General features: G+C 43.1%; 1 protein-coding gene across 1 annotated transcript; it reads right to left on the reverse strand.

Annotated features, from left to right (window-relative positions):
* Window positions 1-3,714: 3,714 nt before the first annotated feature.
* Window positions 3,715-10,852, reverse strand: LOC113964876 (C->U-editing enzyme APOBEC-1-like). Its single transcript, XM_027677648.1, has 5 exons — window positions 10,693-10,852; window positions 7,033-7,157; window positions 6,721-7,002; window positions 6,100-6,215; window positions 3,715-5,175 (listed from the first exon to the last, which is right to left on the reverse strand). The coding sequence occupies exons 1-5, from the start codon at window positions 10,713-10,715 to the stop codon at window positions 5,161-5,163; spliced, it is 561 nt and encodes a 186-aa protein (XP_027533449.1). The 5' UTR covers window positions 10,716-10,852; the 3' UTR covers window positions 3,715-5,160.
* Window positions 10,853-23,117: the final 12,265 nt, after the last annotated feature.

The following is a 23,117-nucleotide window of genomic DNA, read 5'->3' on the forward strand; positions in this document are numbered from 1 at the left end:
GCACTAAGCAGAACAATAAGTACTCCAAACCTGGTGGGCATGAGTGTCCCTAGTCCCCTTGAGAGCCTGCATCTGTCATACTGTCATCACACAACTGCCAGAGTTTAAAATAGTGAGGGGGACAGCATAACCAGATAGACTTCACTTGACAGAAAGCAATGATTCATCCATTCCTTCTCTATCGTACCAGGGAGTTGTTCAGAGCAGCTCCAGAAACATTCAGTGCTGAGCTTTTTCTTTTCCAAGAACTCAAGGATTGCTTAATGACAACCATATATGGTTAAACTCTCCCCAAAATTGACCTGGAAGCTGTAGCTCCCATGGGAGGTAAAACCTCCATCAAAAGCAGAAAACATCCACCAGAATAGGTATTACAACCAAAGGGCACCATCAAGGATGGAGTCAATTTTCTTCATAGCAGCCCATATAGTGCTGGGGTTTAGCCCAGTGACCAAAACAGTGTTGATAACACATCAACGTTTTAGCTCCAACATTTAGCATTTGTCGTCCCCAGCTGAGTAGGCTGGGGGTGGACGAGATGCTAGGAGGTAACACAACTGGGACAACTGACTGCAGGGATCTCCCATGTTGTCTAATGGTATGTTCATGGGGCTAGCAGTCAGGATCAACCAAGAGCCCAGATTTTCATGCTGACAAGGCAGGTCCTATGTCAAGCTGTGGAGTCAATCCTTAGGTCAGAATCAGGTCCTGTGATGGCAACCAAGGTCACATACAGACACTGATCACCAGGCTGGTCCACAGAGATGAGACAGGTCTGAGATTGACCCAGAAAATCAGTTCATGGGTCAGGAAACAGATCAACAGGATCCATGGCTTGCCATGGGCATGGACGTATGCATGAGTGTGAGAGATGGAGACAAGCACATCTACACCACAGTTCAAGCAGGGACTAATAGTGCAGACCTGAGCTTAAATGTCATTCATGGGCCATTTGTGGGCAGTGTGTCAGCGGAAGTCCCAAGTTAGGGTGGTCAAGATAACCAATTTCTTTTTTTTTTTTTTTTTTTAAATCCTCAGGGCCCTGAGAGGTACAGACCATAATAACTGTCTTTGTTTTTTACTGTGAAAACAATTCAGAGTTCTTGCTTGCTTATGGTATAGGAATGTCACAACCTTGCTTTGGCCAAGAGCTGTGAAAACAGGGGCCGAGTGTGGTAGGTCAGGGCCAACAGGACAGTATAAACATGAACTAAACATAATGAGCCGTGGCACAGACAATGGACCAACAAGCTACAGAACCATCCCCAAAGCTGCTGGGAAGGTGTACACTGTGATATTGTTTGATTGGCAGCCTGTGACAACTAGTTACAAACACCTTCAGCATTAGAGATTACAGGGGACACTTGGTCCACTTCATAAATTGAGCTTAGCAGTTTCACATTGTCCATGTGTCTCTTCCCCCCATAACAACCTGTGTGAGTGGTTTGGTTTTCTCTGACTCTTTAAAACCACCTTGAAAGCATCAGCTCCTGAAAGTATAAGATATTAAGACTCACATCAAAACAACAGAACACATCTACCAAAGCAGACATTATTAATTGAGGAGTGTTGCCATATTGTGAGTTACATAAGCCAGATTCTCTTTAGGTTAGACTGGTCCAAAACTCTGGTTAATTCTATTGATTATGTTAAAGATTAGCAGTAAAAATGAGAGAAGAATCAGGCCCAAATAAACCTTTAGAGTTCAATGACTAAAATGGGTATAAATCAACGAATATTTATCCTAGTCTTGCAAAAAATTAACCAGGATCAAAAACAGGGCATGGAGAGAGGTTCTATTCCCAAGCATACTACTGACAGCAGGGCTTGTACCTCTGCACTTGTCAGAGGAACTAACAACTGGACAGAGCAGCAAAAACCCAGCTTGACTACTGAAAGGAATACAACTGCATTCCTACAGTTCTTCATGCAGCTTAATGTGACTTGTTTTTCAAGGGATTTCCAGTGAATACATCTAGCAGTGCAGTTCCAGAATACCTTCTTACTCCTTTTCACTAGCTGAGTGGAGATGCTGAAATGCAATGACCATAGATACTGTAATTATAATCTCACAGTCACACCTTTTGGTGGATGGAGGATTTCCTTCTTTCAAATGGAGCATCTGTGGATTTTTTAAGTTGCTCTTTTAAGATCAAGTGCTGCTGTCAGTTATGTGTTATAGCTCCCACTGAGTCAGTGGAAAATTCTCTAGGTTAGCACAGTCTTTCAAATGCAGACTAATGAACTGACACTTACTGTGGTAAGTTGATCAGTTTAAAACAGAGGCAAGTGCTTATTTACATGGCAAACTATGAACTTCTGGAATCTTCTGCCCCAGTAAACTGTGGATGCTGATGCCAGGACAGGGTCAAAGTAGATCTGAGAAACTCATGGTAAAAAGTCCATATACGGACACTAAAAAAGGTAAGATGAAGAGTTCCCAAACACACAGTCATTGTGAGTATTGAGGTAGTGTGACAGGATCATAATGAATCACAGATAGTGGCCAGGATTGTCTGCTCTCCCTGAAAAATGTCTCCTTCTGACACTGCTAGACACAGTGTCTGGACTACACTTTCTGCCCCGATGGGGCATTTTCTGTGGTTTCAGGTTTGTTCTGTTCCTCTTGCACCATGAGGTAGGAGACAAGGCTAGCCGAGAGGACAGCAAGTCTCCAGAGATGTTCCTTTTGGCATCCTGACCTTCTCTTGCCAGAGATTCATTTCTCAAGAGTGAAGGATATAACCTGTTTTCATCAAAATGCCTCAGCTGAAGTAAGTTAAAGTGGATTAATCAACTGCTAATTTAGCAATCCTCTTTAAGTATCCTTCTCCCATCATCTGCGCACCACTAGACCACATCAGAAGAATAACAAAGTTAGCAGAGTATGGGGCCTAGGACACTGTTCCCCATTCTGGCTGCTACCTGCCTCCATTTCTACATCCAGAAGTTTCTCACTAGGGATGTTTAGCACTGTAAAATATATTCAAGTCTTTCAGTGACAAGCTGTCTGTCCAGGTTGTTGGTGGCCTTTAGAAACTGGGGAATGTTAGGAACATTTTACATTACAACATTCTCCACAGAAGCAGTAAAGCAGCTGGCCATGTGCTATGTGTGAAACGTTTTAGTAGAGGATCAGAGATAATGTTGGTCTGCTACTCAATGACAGAGATCACATCACAAATAGGAACAAAGCAGAGATGTTTAATACCTTCTTTGCCTCTGCCTTTAATAATAATGATGGGCCCTGGGACCTCAGGAGCCTTGTGTTGAAAGACCATGATTGAGGGGATGATTGATAAACTCAGAGACAACCTTGAACTTGTTCAAGAGTGGCTGCTCCAGATGAATAAGCATAAATCTATGGGGCTGGATGGGATTTGTCCCAGGATACTGAAGGAGCTGGCCAAGTCTGGAGAGGCAGTCAACTGGAAGATGGCAATGTTGCCCCAGTTTTCAAGAAAGGTAAGAAGGAAGACCCTGGTAATTACAGGTCTGCCAGTCTCACTTCATTGCCTGGTAAAATTAAGGAGAAGGTTATTCTGAGAAACAACTGCTGGGTCCCGAAAGGGAGGTTCTGGGCTCCCTGCTCTGAGGTAGCCAAAGTTCCAGATTCCCTTGGGCTAAATAAAGGCAAAACAATGCTAAACGATCAATTGGAAAGTTTTATTTATATAGGCAGCATTGATTTAAACTTTATGATAGGTTAGGCAAGCTGTAGCAACAACAATTTAAACATTTCTGAACAGCCTGTGGATGAAACCTTTCTGAACAAAACATGGCAGTGATCTCTGAACAGCCTGCGACCACAGGGAGTTAAACTTTCAAGGAGAGGAAGAAAGGAAAAAGGAAAGATAGGAAAATAGAGGTAGAGAAAAAAGATCTGGATCACCACACAGGGTTCCAGTGCCGTCTCTGGTCCGGTTCCTCCAGATGGCGGGTGCATGGATGGTGGGTGCACACCCTGCCCCTCCGTTGTGCTATTTATAGCCTAGTCCTCACACATGTACATTTTGTTATTCTCAAACTTTTCAGAAGGGGGTTGGGGGGTATCGTGGTTTCAATTATCCTCCCCCATCTGAAACACAAGTGCAATGCTGTCTCAAATTTAGTTTTTAGAGATAGTTACCCAAAATAAGGAAGTTGGACCCAGAAAAGCACTATCCTGCCTCCTCAAGACCCCCTTTTCTAACTGCACCTTGTCTCGTTTGCATGGTAACATTCCTTTTCTCTTCTGCCAGATGTTTGAGACATTAACTCTTTCAGGTTTACATTAACTCTTTCAGGTTTTCAGTCTCTCACAAGACTGCAGTTATCAGTCATAGTCAACACAGGTTCACAAGGGGAAAGTCCTGCTTAACCAACTTCATTTCATTTCATTATAAGGTCACTCATCTAGCTGACCAAGGGAAGCCAGTAGATGTAGTAGGTTTGGATTTTAGCAAAGATTTTATACTACTCTCACAGTATCCTTCAAGATAAAATGTCCAGCACACAAGTCCATAGGGCGTTAGGTGAGCAATTGGCTGATAGCTCAAAAAGCTACAGTAAATGGGGTTACATCGGGCTGGTGACCAGTCACCTCTGGGGCTCCTCAGGGCTCAGTTTTACTGCCAGTGATCTTCAATGTTTTTATAGATTATCTGTATGCAGGAATCAAATGTAGGAATCAAAATTAAGTACTTGTGTCAATTATATTAAACTAGAAGGAACTGTGGACTCCCTTGAGGGTAGAGAGATCTGACCCTGCAGAGAGATCTGGATAGACTGCAGAGCTGTGCAGTTACCAACTGTACAAAATTTAACAAGAGTGAGTCTTGGATTCTCCAGCTGGGACAGGACAATTCTGAAGTTGAAGTAATCCTGAAACTGACTTTCTCGTGACCAGTAACAGGACTGGACTAAATGGAATGAAGCTGCATTAGCAGATGTTCAGCTTGGACACTAGAAAAAGGTTCTTCATTGAGAAGGTGGTCAGTCACAGAAACAGGATCCCCAGGGAAGTGGTCACCACATCAGGCCTGTCAGAGGTCAAGAAGCACCTAAATGATGCTGTTAGTCATATTGTTTGGTTTTAGGTCATCCTGCAAGGAGCAGGGCGTTGGACTTGATGATCCTTTTGGGTCACTTTAACTTGAGATATTCTGTGATTCTTTGATTCTATAAATGAAGACCCTGAAATGAAAATAGAAGTATAACATTTAGATCCTCTAATTGCACTTTGGACCTGCTGTGATTTGTAACAGACATAATCAGTGATCCACTTAGCCATAGATTTCTTTCACTCTGTTTCACTAAAAATAGCATTTTTCAGAAAACTCTAATGCAGTGAAATCAAAGTGCTACAGCACCTATATTAGTTTTGCTAGATTTTTTTTGTACACTATATTTTTTTCCTATGTCCTTTCAGGCCAAGAATGTGGACCTATTCATTCAAGCACAGTCTCTTGCCTCCAGAGGCACAAACTTTCAGCACTGTTATTGAACACACTCTCTCTTCTGTCTCCCGCCTTTCAGGAGGTCTGGCACAAAACAAAAACAAAGGTTGAATTTTCACAGGGGACAGACATTCTCTTTTGAACAGCTTTTCTCATCTCACAGAAACTGTACCCTTCCAGCCAGTCATGGAATTTGCTGAATCGAATCTGGAAAGGACTTCAATGAAGTATTATAGAGGGGCCAGTGACTCAGAGGCTGTCAGACCACTGCAGATATTGACAGAAAGGGGTTGGGTAGCATCATTTGGTGAATTGAAACCCATGCTCAGATCTAGGTTAGAAAGGAATCTGGTGGAGGGTTTCTGGGATAAGACTGGAGTTCCAGGTAAAAATCAAGGGATTTCCCACTCTGGAGCCTGAAGGAGAAAAACTGCCCTCTTAGCCTTTGCTATGATAGAAAAAACCCACAATGCATTTCTCTCAATGGGACAGGACAGTTTCCATGATTTTACTATATTACTGTTTCCAAAAAGCCTGCTGCAGCACTCTTTAAACTCCTACTAGATGTGAATGGCTTCTTTCCTTCTCTTTACAGCTCAGTTACTCCAGATTGCAAATCAGCATTCATGTGGTTCCCTCTATTGCTCAGAAATCTACTAACCTCTAAGATGTCACTGAGTTTCGAACAATTCTTTGTTATCTCTGACTCAAAGTTTCCAGGCCAGAAATCATCATCAGCACCTCCGTCGATAAAGATTTTCAAACAGTCATTATAGTCTGGAGAAATAGAAGCAAGATGATTAACCTGAGTTTATTCAGATGCCAGAGAAGCTCACAGAACAAGACTTTTTAACCTCTTTCTTGTGTCCGTGTCACAGAGACAACTTGGCCATGGACAGGTCAGCTGATGGATGCTGTCCACTCCATATTTGGAACCAATGCCATTCTCCCCAGGTAATTTTTTACCCTCTTTTAAATGCAGAGAAGCCCTTCTGCCAGCCTTATCCTAGCAAATGCATTTAGTCCCCTAGGAGAAGAGAGAAGGACCTTATCTCCCATTCCCTCAGGAGTGACATAAATAAGGTATCTCTAAACAAGGGAGAATTTTCATACAGGTCTGGTTCCTAAGAATCTTGTCCCTCTTCTCCTGCAATATTTTAACATCTGTTTGTGGATGCAACATTCAGTCACCGAATGATTGATGTGCCCTCAGAGAAGCCGGGGAGGACACTGAGCACAGAAGCAAGCCCATAACAATCCCACAAAGCACAAGAAATCTTGCCTTTCATGTTCATGACACTAATGTTTACTTGTGCCGACCTCGCAAGTTTCTTCAGACCTCTGCGGATACTTCGTGAGTTTATGAAGTAAAGCCGTGCTACACGAATGTCTATGTTCACATTCACGTGCCTCTTTAAGAAATCCAGTATTTCATAGCAGCACTCCGCACAGGGGCTCCAGGACAGGTACCAGGTTATGGAACAGTTGACATTATTGTATGGTTTCATTCTAAAGATTTTCTCCAGGAAGTAGACTTCAGCATGATAATAATCGTCATGATAATAATCGTCATGATAATAATCGTCATGATAATTTTTGACCCAGTGTATCCAAGACCTCTTGCTCTCACCCCATCGCAGTTTGCATAGTAGATATGTCTCCCGTGAAAACTTAGAGGGATCAAACTGTTTTTTTAATGCCTTCTTAGATATATACATGCTGAAACAGAAGAGAAATTTCAAGAAATCACTGGTTACAACTTTGTTTTCATTAGTACTCCAGTACACAAAAAAGGGGGAGGGTGCAGGAAATGAGAGGAGAACTGAGAAGGGCAAAACACGAAAGAGCAGTGCAGAAAAATGGGGAGGTAGGCACCATGGCAGCGTGAAGGAGCTAAACCCTGAACCACTAATCCTCCCGATGGCTGTCCTCTTCCTTATCAGTGTGAGTATTTCTGAAAGCTTTCTACATTTTTTTTTTAATGTGTCAGATATTTTTACAGGGCTTCTATCTAGCCCTTTTCAATCTAGGGAGCCATTGCAAATTTTGTCAAAACTAAAAAAAAGATAAAAACCAACCAAACCACCCATAAACTATGAAGCTGAATATTTCTTTTTATTGGATTCTCTTGCTGATTGTATTTTCATAAAGATTAGGACAGTCAGTACAATCCTACATGAGAAGAAAAAAAAAGTGCACTATACAAAAAGATGCAGCTTCCAAGAATGATATTTTTTGACAGATAGTCCATCTCTTAGATCCAGACCTTTTCAGTTCAGAAAAGACCTTTAAATATTGCCAATTAAGTACCTATACAAAGACTTCCAGTGTTGGTCATGAATGTATCCTTTATATTCCGTAATTATCTGTAATACATAAATAAGAGACAAAGTCTCCAGAGGCACTTTGTAGCTTCATGCAATTAATTGCCTTGTATAGAGATTTATATGAGAATGCACTTCAGATATATGTTTTTCCACATTAGAGTAATCTGGAGCACATATAGTAGACAACTGAACAAACTCTTAACAAAAAAAGCAATAAGCCTACAGATTGTTCTATAGATTAGCACCCACTAATAAAATTTAAAACAAAAAGAAAACTAAACCAAATAAACAAAGAAAAAATCCCACCACCAAAAAAACCCCAATCTGAACAAAGGACAAATGAAATCTTGCAGATCAAGTAACTGTCACATATCCTCTAGCTTCAAGACTCATCACCTACTTAAAAATCACATCATTTATCTGAGTCAGTCAATAGTCTCTGTCTCCTTATCCTGTCTCCTCTCTCATCCCAGCCTCCTACATGCTAAAATACGTATGTACACAAAGCATTTTATAAACCACAGAATGTATCTCTCTCTTTATTTCTCCATGTAAACTCCATTTATATAAACCACAGACATCACGCATGCACATTTCTTTATCAGATTTTCTATCAAATTTATGTAAATGTAACAAATGTAAATGCCACAAAATGTTTAATTCTGGTACAGGAATAACTTTTTTATTACACATAATTCATCTAGTATGTCATTAAAAAAACAATAAAGAGAGACAAAAGTGAAGCATTCACAGGCTCAATTTTTATGCTTTCTCATTTGAGGTGTTAAAAGAGATGCATTTTTTCTATTTATTTTACGTTATTTGGAAGTTAATGTTTATTAGCTTAAATTTCCTTAAAACTTGATTTTTAGGGAACATATATACATAAAATAATTATATCATATGTTCACAATAAATATATAATATGTGTAACTGGTTGAAGTCCACCAAAGAAAATACACTGAATTCCAAATACTCAAGCCCAATCAGTTAATCTAATTATTACAGAAGGTATCTTTAATGTTTTGGAAAGTGATATTACAATAGATTACAGAGATCTGATTTGTTCAAAGGTATCTGTAGATGTTGCCATCTGATTATACATACAAACAAGTTAAATCTTCCAAGTCTTACTTAAACTGGTCTAAAAGCACCTTCTTGCCTGCGTTTTGACCATAAAATATTGCACTTTGGATAACTGGATGTCCCGTGCATATTTTCAGGGACATAAAGGCATTTCTTTAGAACAATCTTGCAATACACTAATCTTCAAGATACAGCCACCCTAGAGATGTGTTCAGCCAAGAGAAATTTATGGTGTAATCAACTTAATGCAATATAAGCAAAAGTCTTCATACTTATAAATATTTGCTATACAGCAAGACGTAACTTGCTATTTTTTAAATAATATATTAATGTAAATTCAAACAGCTTTAACAGACAACAAACTTAAAAACAATCATAAAACATTCACACACTAGAGAATATATATAGAATCACATAATCCTTTCATCTATTCTTTTTTCTCCCCAAACAAGAAGAGAGAATACTTAAAATAAATTATGAGTTTACAGATAAATTGCCAAAAGCCATGCAATTGCTTCAATTTTTCTTTCTTTTTATAGTTTTCACAAGCAGTCCTTGCTGTTCAGCATTTTTATGAATGGTACATATATACACTCAGCCTAACTTAAGTTAGAGCCTAACTTAAAAAAACCCCAAACACTTAACAGCTGGTTCCTTGATACAGATATGACACAAAATTAAGAGTTAGCAAATAATAAAATAAATAAAAAAGAAAACATTTTTAGTTTTGTTTCTAAATTTGATTCATCAGTCTCATGAACCTTTTCAGAATTTAAGAGCTGGAGAGAAGTACACCAACTGTAAAGAGTGGCTGAGAATTTAAAAGGTGGATTGTACCCTAAAACATTTAGAGAAGTTAGGGGAGAAAATGGTGGAGGGATGACAGCCAACATAACTGTCTCCTAGGCTTTACTTTCTTTTTCATTAATATGCAGCTGCTATATAAATGCGCATTAAAACTTGAAAATTAAATTGACTGATTACAAATATATTTTAAAATATGTTATTTATAAATTTGCTATTGCATTGTTCCATCATCCATAACTTGAACAGGAATGCTATGAGATTATTTTAAAATTTTACCAAAAAACCTAATATCTCTCATTAAAGCTTTGTGTAATAAACCACATCATTATAGACATTTAATAATTTTCCTTCCTTCCTCTACCACTTTTTATTAGAAACTATTTAAAATTCTGCTCATTGCAAGATAATAATAGTAATAATGATAATGTCTAAAAATACACAACCATAGATGTGTCAAAACTTCTTTAATCTGCAATTTTCCTCCCTTGTTAACGCTTTGCACAACCGAGGCTTTTCTTTACTAAACTTTGCATTAAAAGCTTTTTTCCCTCCTCTATTGAACAGAAAATGCCTGGTCTGACACTTCATTTTGTGTCAGAACGGCTGTTTCAAGACCTTGAAACTGTCGAGCAGGGAAAAGAGGCATTTTTGGATTCCTTTGCTGTCCGGCATTGGGGTGAGCCAGCCTTAGCCCTTCCCTAACACACCCCCATCTTTCCTTTGCTTTTGTCAGTGCCTTTTGTTTCTCGATGGTTTATGGCTCCCGTGACAGCTTTTATGCCGGTGGGAACTTCCTCAACAGGCTCAGACTTCAGTGCAGCTCCTCGGCCACTGCAGTTACACTTGGGACGGGGCTCCTACTCGGGTACACTGGCACCAGTATCGCCCTCGCCCTTCCCCAAGCAAGGCAGAGACTTTGCACTGACAGAAAGCATCCCCCCGGGGCAGCAAAGCCAGGGGTCCCCTTGGGTCGAAGCAACAACAGCACAGAACTGAAGTTGGGGTGTGTTTTTTTGGTCATCAATTTCTTTTACCCTCTCATCTTTTTCCTGTACATGGCTTCTCCTCTCCCGGTGGACCCTTCCTGGTGCTGTCCTCCCCTCTGTTCCTGCAAACGGGGCTCCGCGCACGGCCGACGCTGGAGCAAATCCCCAGGGCTCTGCGGGCTCAGGGTGACGTAAGAGGAAACAGGAAAACTTTACTTGACTGCAGTTCCACCTCGTAATGACATGTCCGTACATGCCTGCCGTTAGCAGTGCTCCTTTCGCTTTCCTAACTCCTAAGCTGGGAAGCAAGGGCTGATACATGTTTTGGGTTAAAAAACGTAATAATTGAACAATCTCTTTGAAGCCTGCTTCTAAGTTTCAAAGGGATGATAATGCTTCCTTAGCAGAAAAATGAGATTTATTCTTCTGTGTGTTGCAAATAGTCTGATAAATAATTAGGATTTAATTACATAGAAGAAGTAGTTGTGATAAAATAATTGAGATTTGATCATATAAAAGAAGTAGTTCATTCAATTAAAGGTAGAAAATTGTGAAGCACAATGTGCAGAATTTTTAAGGAGTGTTATGTTTGAAGTATGCAACCATGGATATCTTGCCAAGAAGTTACTGGACCTTGTATGTTAAGTTACTGGACCATATATGCTGCTTGGAAACCCCCTCACCCCTTCCCATCTTGATCTGTGTATCAGGGATTCCAATCAGTAAAGCTACGTAGAATTGACCAGTTATTGTTTTTGGAATAAAGATATATAGCCTATAGAACCAATTATTGTAAAGCTTAGATTTAAGAATGGACTGTCGTAAGAGAGAAGTAGTAGTATAAAAATGAATAGAAGAATGGACTTATGTAACATGTAGGACACTCCTCCCAGGGACGCAGCTTTTTTGCATGGCACACAGACCTTTCCTGAAGGTTGAAAGGTTTCCTCTGTTGAAAGCATAGTAGTTCTGCCTCATACATTGCCAGACCTTTCCATGCTGTCACAGCTTCGTCAAGGATGAAGTGCTCACAAATACCACTGATGAGAGACTTCACTCACAAAGTGTCAGCAGAGCTTACTTTCCCTATCAAACCCAGGAGACTTTCCTCTGTGGAGAAAGAGAGGGGTCCATGTATTGAGAACCATGCAGCAAACATGGCATTCAAGGAGCTGGTAATCTCAAACAGACCATGTCTGGTCACTTGTGCTTAGATACTGAGAAACCTGTACATTCCTAATTTCATCTGTAATTTCTATACGCAGGTCTGTGCTGGGCTGTGCTGCACATGCAGCATGGCCCTCAGGCCGCACAGATCCCTTGCTCTCAGGAGAAATGTAGCTGGTGGATTGTGACAAGGGAGCCTGGGGCAGCTCCTGCCTGGCACCAGTGGCTGTACCACCCACCTGGCAGTCGCTAACCAACCCTTATCTATATGTGCAGCAGGAAGTTTGAACTTCCTTTAGGAACAGAAATGTGTCCCTCTAAGAAAATATATAATAGCTCAAGTGACCAAAAGTGGGGAGCTTCCCTTCACAGGCAGGATATACACAATGTGCTGTGGGGAAATCCAACCATGGTCTTGTCCAACACTGCCAGAACACAGCGTCTGAAGGGGTGTTAGATTTACTTGCTATCTACATTCCTTTTCTTATTCTTATTCTTATTAAAACAGCTGTTCATTAAGCCATATGTTGTCAGGCCTTTCTTACTGAGAACCACTCTATATCCTACACCATCTCTCTTGCCCATAAGTGATCCTGGCAAGGCCACTGAGATGCACACATCTTGGAATTGGACTTTATTGATCCTTGTGGGTCACCTCCAACTCAGGATATTCTATGATCCTATGGTGCTGGTGAGTATACAGATAAGACTGCAAGAGGGCAAAATCCATTTATTTTGAGATTTGTAAAATAAACTCACATTCCCTTTCTTTAAGGTATTTTTAAATATTGTTATAGGAATTTCTTATGGAAATATTTAGGAAAGATAGCAGCTCCCAACATGAGCATGCTGTTCATGTAAGTGCTATGCTGGAAGAACACAGTGCAGCTCAGAACATTGCCAGCCCCCTTTCAAAAACATGGCCAAACTAGCAAGACTCACAATCCTAGGATGACATCGAGGAGCAGCTACAATTACCAGTCACTTGGCAGCTCATATTCTGCTTGCAGATTAACTGCACTGTGGGTGCAGAGAGTTTAGCTGGCTCCCTTCAAAGTCTGGCTGGGTCCATCAGCTGAGGCACAGCACTGCCTGATCAGGTTTGGAAACATCACAAATTCTTTCACAGGATACCAAGCCTGATCTAACGAGGACCAGAGGTGTCTACAGGGAGTGCTTCAGAGACTCTGCAGGCACGGTCCTCAGACTAGAAGCCCAGGGCAGCAGCAGGCAACAGGACCCAAGTGGCTCCTCATAGACCACGAAGAGACTGGCTCTACCTCATGGTGAGCTGTGCCACATTCTGCATGCCAGCAGCACTCTGTGTTCCAGGAGAGGAGGTTACCTCAAGCTCAACACTGCCTGAATGCACAGAGCCAGCTTTGGCCTAGTACAGTGACAGGGCTATTTGTCCCTCCAGGAACTGGCCTGGAGGTTTTTTCCATTACCCAGGATATCCCAAAATGGCATGAGTTGTCAGTATAAAGCTTTTAGATTCCATATCTTTTTTTATGGAATACCTGAAGAAAATTGCTGAGCCCTGTCTCTTCTGAGGGACAAGGAGCTTCAGTGATTTCAGGACTGATGCTGGAGCTAATGCCAGATGTTGACACCAGCGTGTCTAACCCACTTGGCTTGAGTGCTGGCTGCCTCAGAAACCATCTGTCTCCACAAGGAACAAAGTGAGTAGTGTGGGCTCTTGGATAACCAATGTACCCCACCCTAACCTGATGGGCAATCTTGTGCATGGCTTGGAAGAGAATGTCAAGGTGTGCATTACCAGTGTTTTCATTTTTACATGGCTGTTTGTAAATGCATTTTAAGTATCAGTGGCAACAATGCAACTTTCTGAAAGCTAAAAAGTATGACAGATACTCCCAGGAAAGGTCTGCTAGGAATGTACTTCTATAATGAAAACAGAACACAAATGGAAGTTCATAGTGGAAATTCATGAAGGTCAAGGTTGTGATAAACTCACCTACCTTTGAATGAAAAACATTACTAAGGAAGAGGCCTCTTTGTAGATTTCAGATTGATTTACATGATGCTTTTAAGATAAGATGGTGACACTCAGCCTGTAATGGGCTCAGTGGAGATTTGATGGGAAAGCTTCCTGCAGGATACTGTGCAATATGTGTTTGTTTCCATGATCCATTCCAATGACCCTGCTCTGACAGCAATAAAAATCACCTGAGATAAAGTCAAGAGACGGGATAATACTTACCTAAACTGCAGCAGCTCTGTTCCCTAGAATGTGCCTGTCAACATCTTCCTCCAAAGATCTAAGCACTATGTGATGGGCTGAAACTAAGCAATGTGGATGTCTCTTCTCCAGAAGCCATTTCCCATTCTTGACCTCTAGCTCCACAAACAGTATGGCTTGTATCTGTGACCACTGCAAGTCCTTAGTGGACAGACACACACTCACATAACATGCGATAGCTATAATTTCTTATGATTAGTAAATTTAGCTGTGATTCTCACTCAAATACTCTCCATCATGCAACCAATGTTAGTGAATAACACAGGGGTATAAAACTAACACTGCCTGAGATGCAAGAACATACCGTTTCCTAGGTCAAGTTTTCTTTCAGTCTTCCAGACTTCATCATCTCATGTGTACTGCAACAGCAGCATGGCATGCTGATCTGGATTTCCTGTATCTTGGGAAGAGGGATGCTTTTGCTGCGCTGTGACAGCTTCACATCCTCTTGTCAAGCCACGGGTTCAGTTTCTCAGAGTGAGCTGGCAACAAAAGACTGGATGCTGAGGGCTTTCAGTTTCCAAACACCCAGGGCTTGAACCACCTTCTCCTGCTGCTGCAGTGTCCTAGGACTAGATGAATATGACCTGCTGAATTGCTGAGTTAACATTTTAGCCCTCCTACCACAGAGTGGGATATCTCTACTTAAGGTCATGTCATGGGATGGTGTTTGCTTTCAGAAGCAGCCAGTCCATTCCTGGGAAGTTGCCCAAACATCTGCTCTCTGCAACAGGAGTGCACCTTTGCAATGCACAGCACGAGCCATGCTCAGTACCACCTGGAGCACCAGCTTCCCATGTGCAGGGCATGGCAGAAAAATATGCTGGCACAAAATCACAACTGGGAAGAGTTGGCAGAGCCCTGTCAGAATGTGGTTGTGGGCCCACACCTGACCTAGAACAAAAGTGCAGCACCTACCAGTGACCAACAGCACTGTCTAGCATTAGTGGTCAGGAGTCTGCAGGGTAATTAATAAGCCTTATTAATTACAGGGGTCCAATAGGGTTATAAATAAAGCAGGTTAGGTAACTAGATTGGTAGAGAGCCAAAGAAAAAAAGAAGAAAACTGATGACTTTGATTGATGTGCCCACAGACATTTTGCCTCTTAAGCACTCTGGCCATAATTGTTATTTCAGTGAAAGCTTGGATATGAGAATGAAAAACATCATGTGAGATCATCAGCATGTAGGTAACTCAACCAGAAACACAAAACATCTTGTTCTGACAGCTCAGTCATGGGACATATGAGTCATAATGCCTTAGTTCAATTTATCTCATTCATTATGCTGCTCTTTATCTTTATCACTCAATGAAATAGAAACCAAAACATAACTGCATTTTTGTGATTTATTTTCCACTTTTAAAAGCCTGCAGCGCATCAGGGAATATTTTCTATGCACATATTAGATGTTGGTCCCTCAACAGCTGGGCCTTTCTGACCCCAAATCTATTATGAATCTTGCTAAGGAGGCTTTATCACCTCACAGAGTTGATAGGAGAATCCATACAAGCCAGAAGTTTTATAGGAGACAATTGTCACCAAAATCAGCGTATCAAAAAATTACAGCACTCCCCAGCGCATCTCTCTGTAGCCTCTTGGATGTTGTTGACCTTTGCTGTCAGATTCTGAAGTCTTTTCTTGTATCTCAGCCCCTCTAGCCTCAGACCTGCGTCACAGCCACTCATCTGACATTATATATTTGTCCAGGCCCGTCAGACAAAGAACAGGAAAGACAGTTCAGAGCTTAAAAAACAAGAGGTAAATAAATACCCCAGAAAAATTATTTATCCCTGTTATTAAGCTTGTTTCCTTGTTTTATTAAGCATATGCTTCCCCAATGATTTTCAAAGAGTTTTGATAATGGGAGAAGACAGTGAAATAGCTTCTGCTTTGAAAGCTGGTGTTTGAAGAAAGAAAGATGGGGAAAGCCTGCCTGAGCAGTGCAATAACATAAAGGATTTTCCCTCATCTTTAAAGGAGGTCTCTCTTTTCCACATCATCCGTGTGCTATCTGGACACTTCTCCCTGCCAAGAGACTGCCCTGAATAGTGATACTGCCCTTTGGTTACTCCACCTAAATTAGCTGGTCAAGGAAACTCTTCCCATGAAGAGGGAACATGAGTCAGACATAGGCAGAGAAGGCCAGGCTGGGGTACAACACATTGCCATGCAGCTCTAGTTGTCCATTTGCAAGGTCCTCCAATTCCTAGAGGAATTTCTTGGAGATGTTTGTGGTAACAGAAGCCAGTCCACCACTCAGCACTACCCAGATTTCATGACACCCCAGAGGCAGCAGGCAGCTGCCTATACATACTTGGCACAGCAGTATGAAGAATGAGCCAGCAGAGCTGGGAAGACTTGGGCAGGACTGGCCCCTGCTATTGCCTTTGGGATAGCCCACACTTGGCACAGCCAGTGGGGAGCCTGCCTCTGTGTGCTGCTCCTCTCCCCAGACTGAAAATGTCCCATCTGGTTCCAGCCCACAGACAGCCCTTTGCTGCAGCAGCACCAATAGCTCTAGGGAAACCCTCACCTGCCCTGTGGTTCAACACTAATGAGTTCAGGTTTCTTTTCAGACACCGATACATGAGAACCACAGAAGCAATGTATGTGGGCAGTGGAATTTATGAATCTCTGTCCCCAAGACAATCTGTGTCCATCTCCTCCCTTGAATCTGTACATCTCCAGAAGGAAAATCCAAGCTGCAGCAGTGGGTAGTAGGTGAGTAAAAGGAGAGATGGGATAAAGAGATTCTTTAAAGGAATGGTGGCCGTGCAGGGGATGGTAGGACAAAAGGTTTTGGCAAAAGCCCATGGAAAGGGAAAAAAATCCCAATTCAAGTGAAATCTACTGTAAGACAAGGAATGAGGAAAACTTCATTTTCTTCTCTATGGCCCCAGTTTGTTCCAGTCTTCAGCCTTAGAAAGATATAACATGCACCAGGACAGCTTTATCTTGACTTCAAGCAACAGACTGTGTTTGTACTGGGATTTTGTAGCAACAGAAAGAGGAAGAAGGAGGAGAGTGAGCTGTGAAATAGGCTCAAGTCCAAATCCCCAACCAACAGTCCAAGTTGCTTTATTGTGCTCGCATCATATCTTTGCAGATGTTTTCAATCAGGATACCTCCACTTACTACAGCACAAATTGTTCATAGGACTGCAGCAGGACTATCCCTTACTGTTTGTTACTGCTGTTCTGCTGCCAGTTACCACCCTTGCAGTTCTGTTATTGGGAGGGACAAGATGAATGGTGTCATCCACAGATTTTTTTAATGTTTAATTCTAATCCAGTCAGTTCTACAGAAAGTAGTAAAATAGTTTGGAGAGCAGGTCTGCAAAGGAACAGATGGATTTTTGCAAAAAATAACTGGGCATGCAAGCAAACCAAAATGTGATATGAAAAAATCAGGTATCGCAAACCTGGGAAATTCCATTTCCCAGAAATACCTGACTGACTTCAGCCAAGCTTGAAGACAGTTGGCCATAAATCAGCAGTTCTGTTTCCTGAAAAGCATCAAGCTAATGAGATGCTTTTATTCTGACTCACAGAACAAACAGGGTCCTTGCTTCCCTTCCCTCCCACTCTCACTGGCTTCTACCCCACATCCTATGTTGTCCTATGAAACAGCTGATAGCCTGTGGCATGCAGTTGGGATGCCACAGAGACAGATTTAAAAACAGGTATGAACCTGAGTCTGATCCAGGAGTGGCTACCCGGCTAATCTCCTTCTTTCCACAGAAACCTTTTGGTTCTGTCCAAACAAACTTTCCCTGTGAAAGCCAAAAAATCCTGCCCAGCTCAACTGCCATTCCTACATGCACTGCTGTGTCTCCAAGATAGAAAACAACTCAAACAGCTGCAGAAACAGATTGTCTTTATTTGAGAAGAACAAAAACTAGGGGTAACGACACACTGGTGAGATTTACATTTTGACAGCTTCCTCAGAAGGCTGAGGCATTTCTTAAACATAGTGTCGGACACTGATGCTGTAGCAAGTACAGCTCATACCTTTCCTTCTCCTGCTGTCCCCCAGTCCTACTGTCCATTACTGCTACTGGGGCAAGACAGTTCCCCAGGGTGAGTCTCTGAGTTTTAAATAAGGTGTGAGCACTGTCGCAGCTAAAGGGATTGCTGAGCTGGTTAGTGTCCACAGCACACTGAAAATAGTATGAATATTCAACGTTATAGTGTGGGAAGTCCTCCTGCCCTCAACAGTGAATAGCTATGAACTAACTCCTAAACCTCACTGCGCTACAGCCACAGAACCTTCCTGGGATCCTGTCATCCCTACCGTTAGGCAGGAAAGGAGTACCTGTGAGGCTTTTTCCTAAAAAGACATATTTTACCACAAAAAAACAAACCAGCATTGGCATGCATCCAAGCATTGAAACAGCTGGAAGTTGGAGATTCAGAAACTATTGTTATTTTGGCTCCTCTGAGCACGCAAAGAAGCCTGATGCAATCTGACTGTGATTTAGGAGGCAGAGTTGGAAAACAGATGAAGCTGCCAGGTTGATACTGTTCCCTGGTTTGATTGGAGAGATTGCCACCATGCCAGAGAAGTGGTCACAGCAGCATGGCTGGTGTAAAGTTCTCAGCACTGATGTCCTTAGTAGTGTCAGAATCACGCATGCTGAGAGCACCTAACTATGCCCATGATATAAATGGCCAATAATGAAGAAGGACCATAAAACCACAAGAGTATTCTCCTTCTCCATGAAAAAAAAAAAAAAAGATAAAAATGGTGCCTGCATCCTTATACCTGATGGCAACTACAGTTGCAGCTCCAAGCAACCACTGCTTCAAAATCATCTCTATCAGGAGTTATATTTATCTTCAAATGAAGCTTGCTTTGGTTACTGGCCACAGATTGCTGCACATCACGCAGAGTCATGGAAACATAACAAGGAGATAGGGAGATTAGAATTTAAAACGGCAAGCCATCTGGAGACGAAAATGAACAGGAAAAATGCAGGAGAGAAATGAAAGCAAATAAAAGAGACAACAAGAATAAGCAGAAAATCCTGAGGAGAGATCAGTGATGGGCCAAAGACAGCCATGCTTCCATCCTGTCAGTGCCAGGGGAAGAAAATGCTGGATAGTTCATGCTACAAGGCTCACTCTGTCCATGCGCACAGGAGACAGATCAGAAGAGCATGCCAGGTGGTGGAGGGAAAGGAGATTCTTCTCCTGGTGCAGCTGAAGCCTTTAATCTTTGCCAGCCTGGATTCTGGCATATACCCCGGTGCTGCTGGGAACTGTCAGCAACAACATCATCCTAAGGCACTGGAAGTTCAGCCTCATTTCCTATAGCCTGCTTGATTCCCAGGCTAATGAGCCCTCCAGAAACTCAGACCACATACCCTCAGGGTTTACACCCTACAGATTAACTTCTTCAGAACCCATTTTAGCTGAAGGGCTTATTTGCACAGGAAATTTCTCCCAGTTGTGGCCTTTATTGTACAGGTATCTGTCTAGTGGAAACTCCAGTGCATGAGTCACTTACCTGCAGCATAGGTAGCAAAACCAGCACTCATGGAGAATTTGAATGGCCTGCAGCAAAGCCAGGAGCTGGTAGCTGTGTAATGCTGAAAGAAACACAAGAGTAGTGACTCTCAGCTACAAAAGAGAACAGAACAGCTGAGACAACACCTCTGCAAGATTCCTAGTATCACATTAAGTCTTTCCTTTGCAAAAAGACAGTTACAGTCTGGCATGTCATCCTAGAAAGGATGATATTCCCTCCCTCTGTGCAAACAAGGAAAGATAGGCATTTTGCACCGTTTAAGCTAGGCCAGCTTGTAGCCAGTTATATTGGTGCCAGTGCAAATGCCAGTTTATAGAGGTTGTGTCTGGGATTTGCTGCCAGCAGCAGGAAATCATGTCCAAAGCACGTGTGTTCTGTGAACCTAAAGAAAGGAAATCAAGCAGGGGAAAAGCAAGAGGACAAGAAACGCTGTGGAGGATGGAAAGCTGTGTTTTCAAGATTTTATTTTGGGTGCAAAACTGAGTAAATAGAAATTCCTGGATTTATGTGCTGTTATGGCTGATATCACTTAATATCTTGTTCGGATTCACAACGCTGTTTGAGTGTCTTGTGACACGTACTCAGCGACGACGAAGGCGGCAGTGGCGCTACAATCGCTCCCCTCGGGGGCTTCGGGGGCACTGGAACAGAGCGGCGGGAGGGCATCCCCTTCCTCCGCTGCCCGCTGGAGAGGCGGGATAAGGGGGGGGCGGGATAAGGGAGGCGTGAGCTTCGCCGCCGCTGCCGGCTGTCTGCTGCCGCTCGGTGGCCACCGGACGGTGAAGCAAAAACGAGCCCGGGTTGGGGGAGACCTCCCGGCCCCTCGAGTTCAGCCTTACTGCCACGTGTCCCAGAAACCTGCCGTCCCGGGACGGAGGAGGCTCAGGTTTCCCAGACGCGACCTGGTCTGCAAAAGGCTGACCCTCGGGGTTTTTCTCCACCCGTTGTTGTGTCCCAGGACCGGCTCTCCCTCACGTCGGGGCCACAGACACCGAGCCTTTGTGGGCTCCACGCCGCGGGGCTGGGCTGCGGACAGAGTTACACCTTTTTATTTCCAGAAGTGGGATGGAACTGGTTGCATAACGCAGAACCCCCTGAGGAGCCGCTTACTCGGGTCACCGCGGTTATTTGGTCTGATGTGAAGTGACTCACTCTCTGCCTGAAATGGCGTTTCCGCGGAGGTTTGGGGGGATTTGAGCACCGCAGTGCCCCAGCCCTCTGGGCTGCAGGATGCCCCTCTCCCTGGGCTGCAGCACAAGGCAGGAGCACACAAGGGAAGCGCCATAGCTCCCTGCGGCTGCGTATTGGGGTAGGGAGCAGCCAGCTTCCATGCTGCTCTCCTGGAGAGGTGCATCGGTCTGTGGGAGACGCTGTCTAGGCACCTGTGCCACAAACTCAAACAGCCTCCTGCCCGGCTCTATGTGGTGCCTGGGGCAGTGGGCCACAAAAAGCAGCAGTGTCACAGGCCTGTGTACTCTTTCCCCAAGTACAAACAGCAGTCTGGGCAGGAGGTGTTGCCAGCGTGTGATCCTCACTTCTATAGAATACAGATCTTCATTTCTGCTCAGCCTAAGAATGCAAGTTGTCGAAGATGTGAATTGCCTGATGCTTCTCCAGGCCTGGCAGGATGGCTGTGCCACCGCACAGCCTTGTGCCTCAGCTTCCTGGCATGTGGGGAAAACAACAAACAAAAGTAACAGCAGTTACCCACTGCTATGTGCACTGCTGAGGATGGTGAGGTAGGCAGTGACCTGTTTGTGGGAAGTGATTAATTAAGAATGTGTTTTTCTTTTGTCAGTTATACTGAAGAGTTGATATATTATTTTCCATCCTTCTCCCTACTCGATAATTTAGTTCACACCAAGCCAGGCTGTGGGTAGATCATTTTGCCACAGAACTACCCAATGTCATCACATTGCATTTGCTTGCAGTTTGAACACCACTCCGTCAGGTCACTATCAGAGTGTCTAACCATCATCTCAGCTGGGTGTTGAAGCTTCTGTTATGGTTTGGAGCTGGCTCCCTGCCAAGTCTCCAAACCTCACCACAAGGAGTTCCCCCCCCCACCCCAAACCAAGGGAGAAGAGGGGGAAAAAAACGAAAGAACCAAAAACGAGAGACAAAGTAATGTATATAAATATATTTACACTTATATTTACAGTTATATACAGTTGAAATATATAAATATATATAATTTCACAGGGAAAGGGGAAGGGAAGAACAAAAACCAAAATAATATATATATATATATATATATTATATTATCCCGCTCAGTAGCCCAAGGTCTATCAACTAAAAGAATTAACAAAGAAGATCTTACTACTCTCCTTGGGACAACGCAGAATCACGCTGGGGTGACTGGTGGCTGCCGGCGGCCTCTGCCTCCCAAGGTCGACAAGGCCTTACCAGGCCTCACTCTCCAAGCCGGCAGACTCAACACAGGGAGATCTGCACCTCCAAAGCCGCCGGAAGGAAAAAGAGCGAAGGTCTTTCCTCCCTTCTTCTTATACCCTAGTTTACGTAAAAATCGTAGGGAATACCGGGTAAATCTGGGCACTTCCTTGGTTACAAGCTGGTCACCAAGGAAGGCCCAGGCCAAACTACCACACTTCTTAGCTTCAAACTGTCCAAATTCCATAACCAAACCACAGAGTTAAATGCTGGCTTGGAGATGTACCCTAGAACAGTGGTCCCTGTGGTAAGATAAGGCCTTTGACATGGAAAGTTGCCTGCAGTTAAGTCTGCTGGTGAGCATGGGTTTGTGATGGATCCAGCAAAGTGGAGATCCCTCAGTTAGCTTGGATGTTTACGTTATTCTAAGTACACTTTCCCAAACTCTTGGGTCAGCCCAGCTGTTCCTTCTGCTGATGGCTCATAAAGCAACACTCTCCTGCCCTCCCAACATCAGTTAGCAAACAGCATAAGCAGCCTCCTAAGTCAGTCGACTACAGCACAAGGACTGGGGCGTGTTTCACCCACCCCTGCTTTTTTCCTTGTATCTGAGTTGTATTTTGTGACTGAGGCTGGTCCCTACTTACCAAACTGCCCAGTTCACCATCTCCTCAATGTATCCCGTGGTCTCAGACCAGCATATAGAGGTTCCTTTACAGCTCTAAAGTTGACAGCTGGCATCTACTGGTCTCAGCAGTTCCATTTTACTAATAGCAGGGAGCTCTCTAACCCTGGGAAAATCTACTCTAAGCAGGAAAGAGAGTTGTCTCAGGGGCTATAAGAAGTCTATGCTACAACATGCCCCAATCTCATCGCTTTGCTTTCAAGTAAAAGGGGCTGTGATGGACTGAAATGTTGATAATGTCTTAAAGATTGTCAAAATCATAGAAAGACTTTTTGTCAAACCGCAAGGAAGCAACAGTATGTCTGTGGCCACCAAAGCACCCACCTCCTCCCAATGCCTCCAGACTGGAATTTGGACTGTGACTGGGGACTTGAGATAGGACTGTTGTCTAATCATCTCAAGTCTGAGGAGAAGCAAACAAGGCTTAGGAAAGAAG

The sequence above is a fragment of the Neopelma chrysocephalum genome, unplaced genomic scaffold (assembly GCF_003984885.1).
Source record: "Neopelma chrysocephalum unplaced genomic scaffold, ASM398488v2 Primary Assembly neopelma1_43, whole genome shotgun sequence".
NCBI lineage: Eukaryota > Metazoa > Chordata > Aves > Passeriformes > Pipridae > Neopelma > Neopelma chrysocephalum.

Excerpts from the sequence above, each read along its gene's own strand:
- LOC113964876 (XM_027677648.1), bottom strand. The coding sequence starts at position 10,715 with ATGTACAGGAAAAAGATGAGAGG. Across the intron at positions 7,158-10,692 it reads TACAGGAAAAAGATGAGAGG|CATGTATATATCTAAGAAGG; the intron begins GTAAAAGAAATT and ends CTTCTGTTTCAG. Across the intron at positions 6,216-6,720 it reads TAGTGTCATGAACATGAAAG|ACTATAATGACTGTTTGAAA; the intron begins GCAAGATTTCTT and ends CTATTTCTCCAG.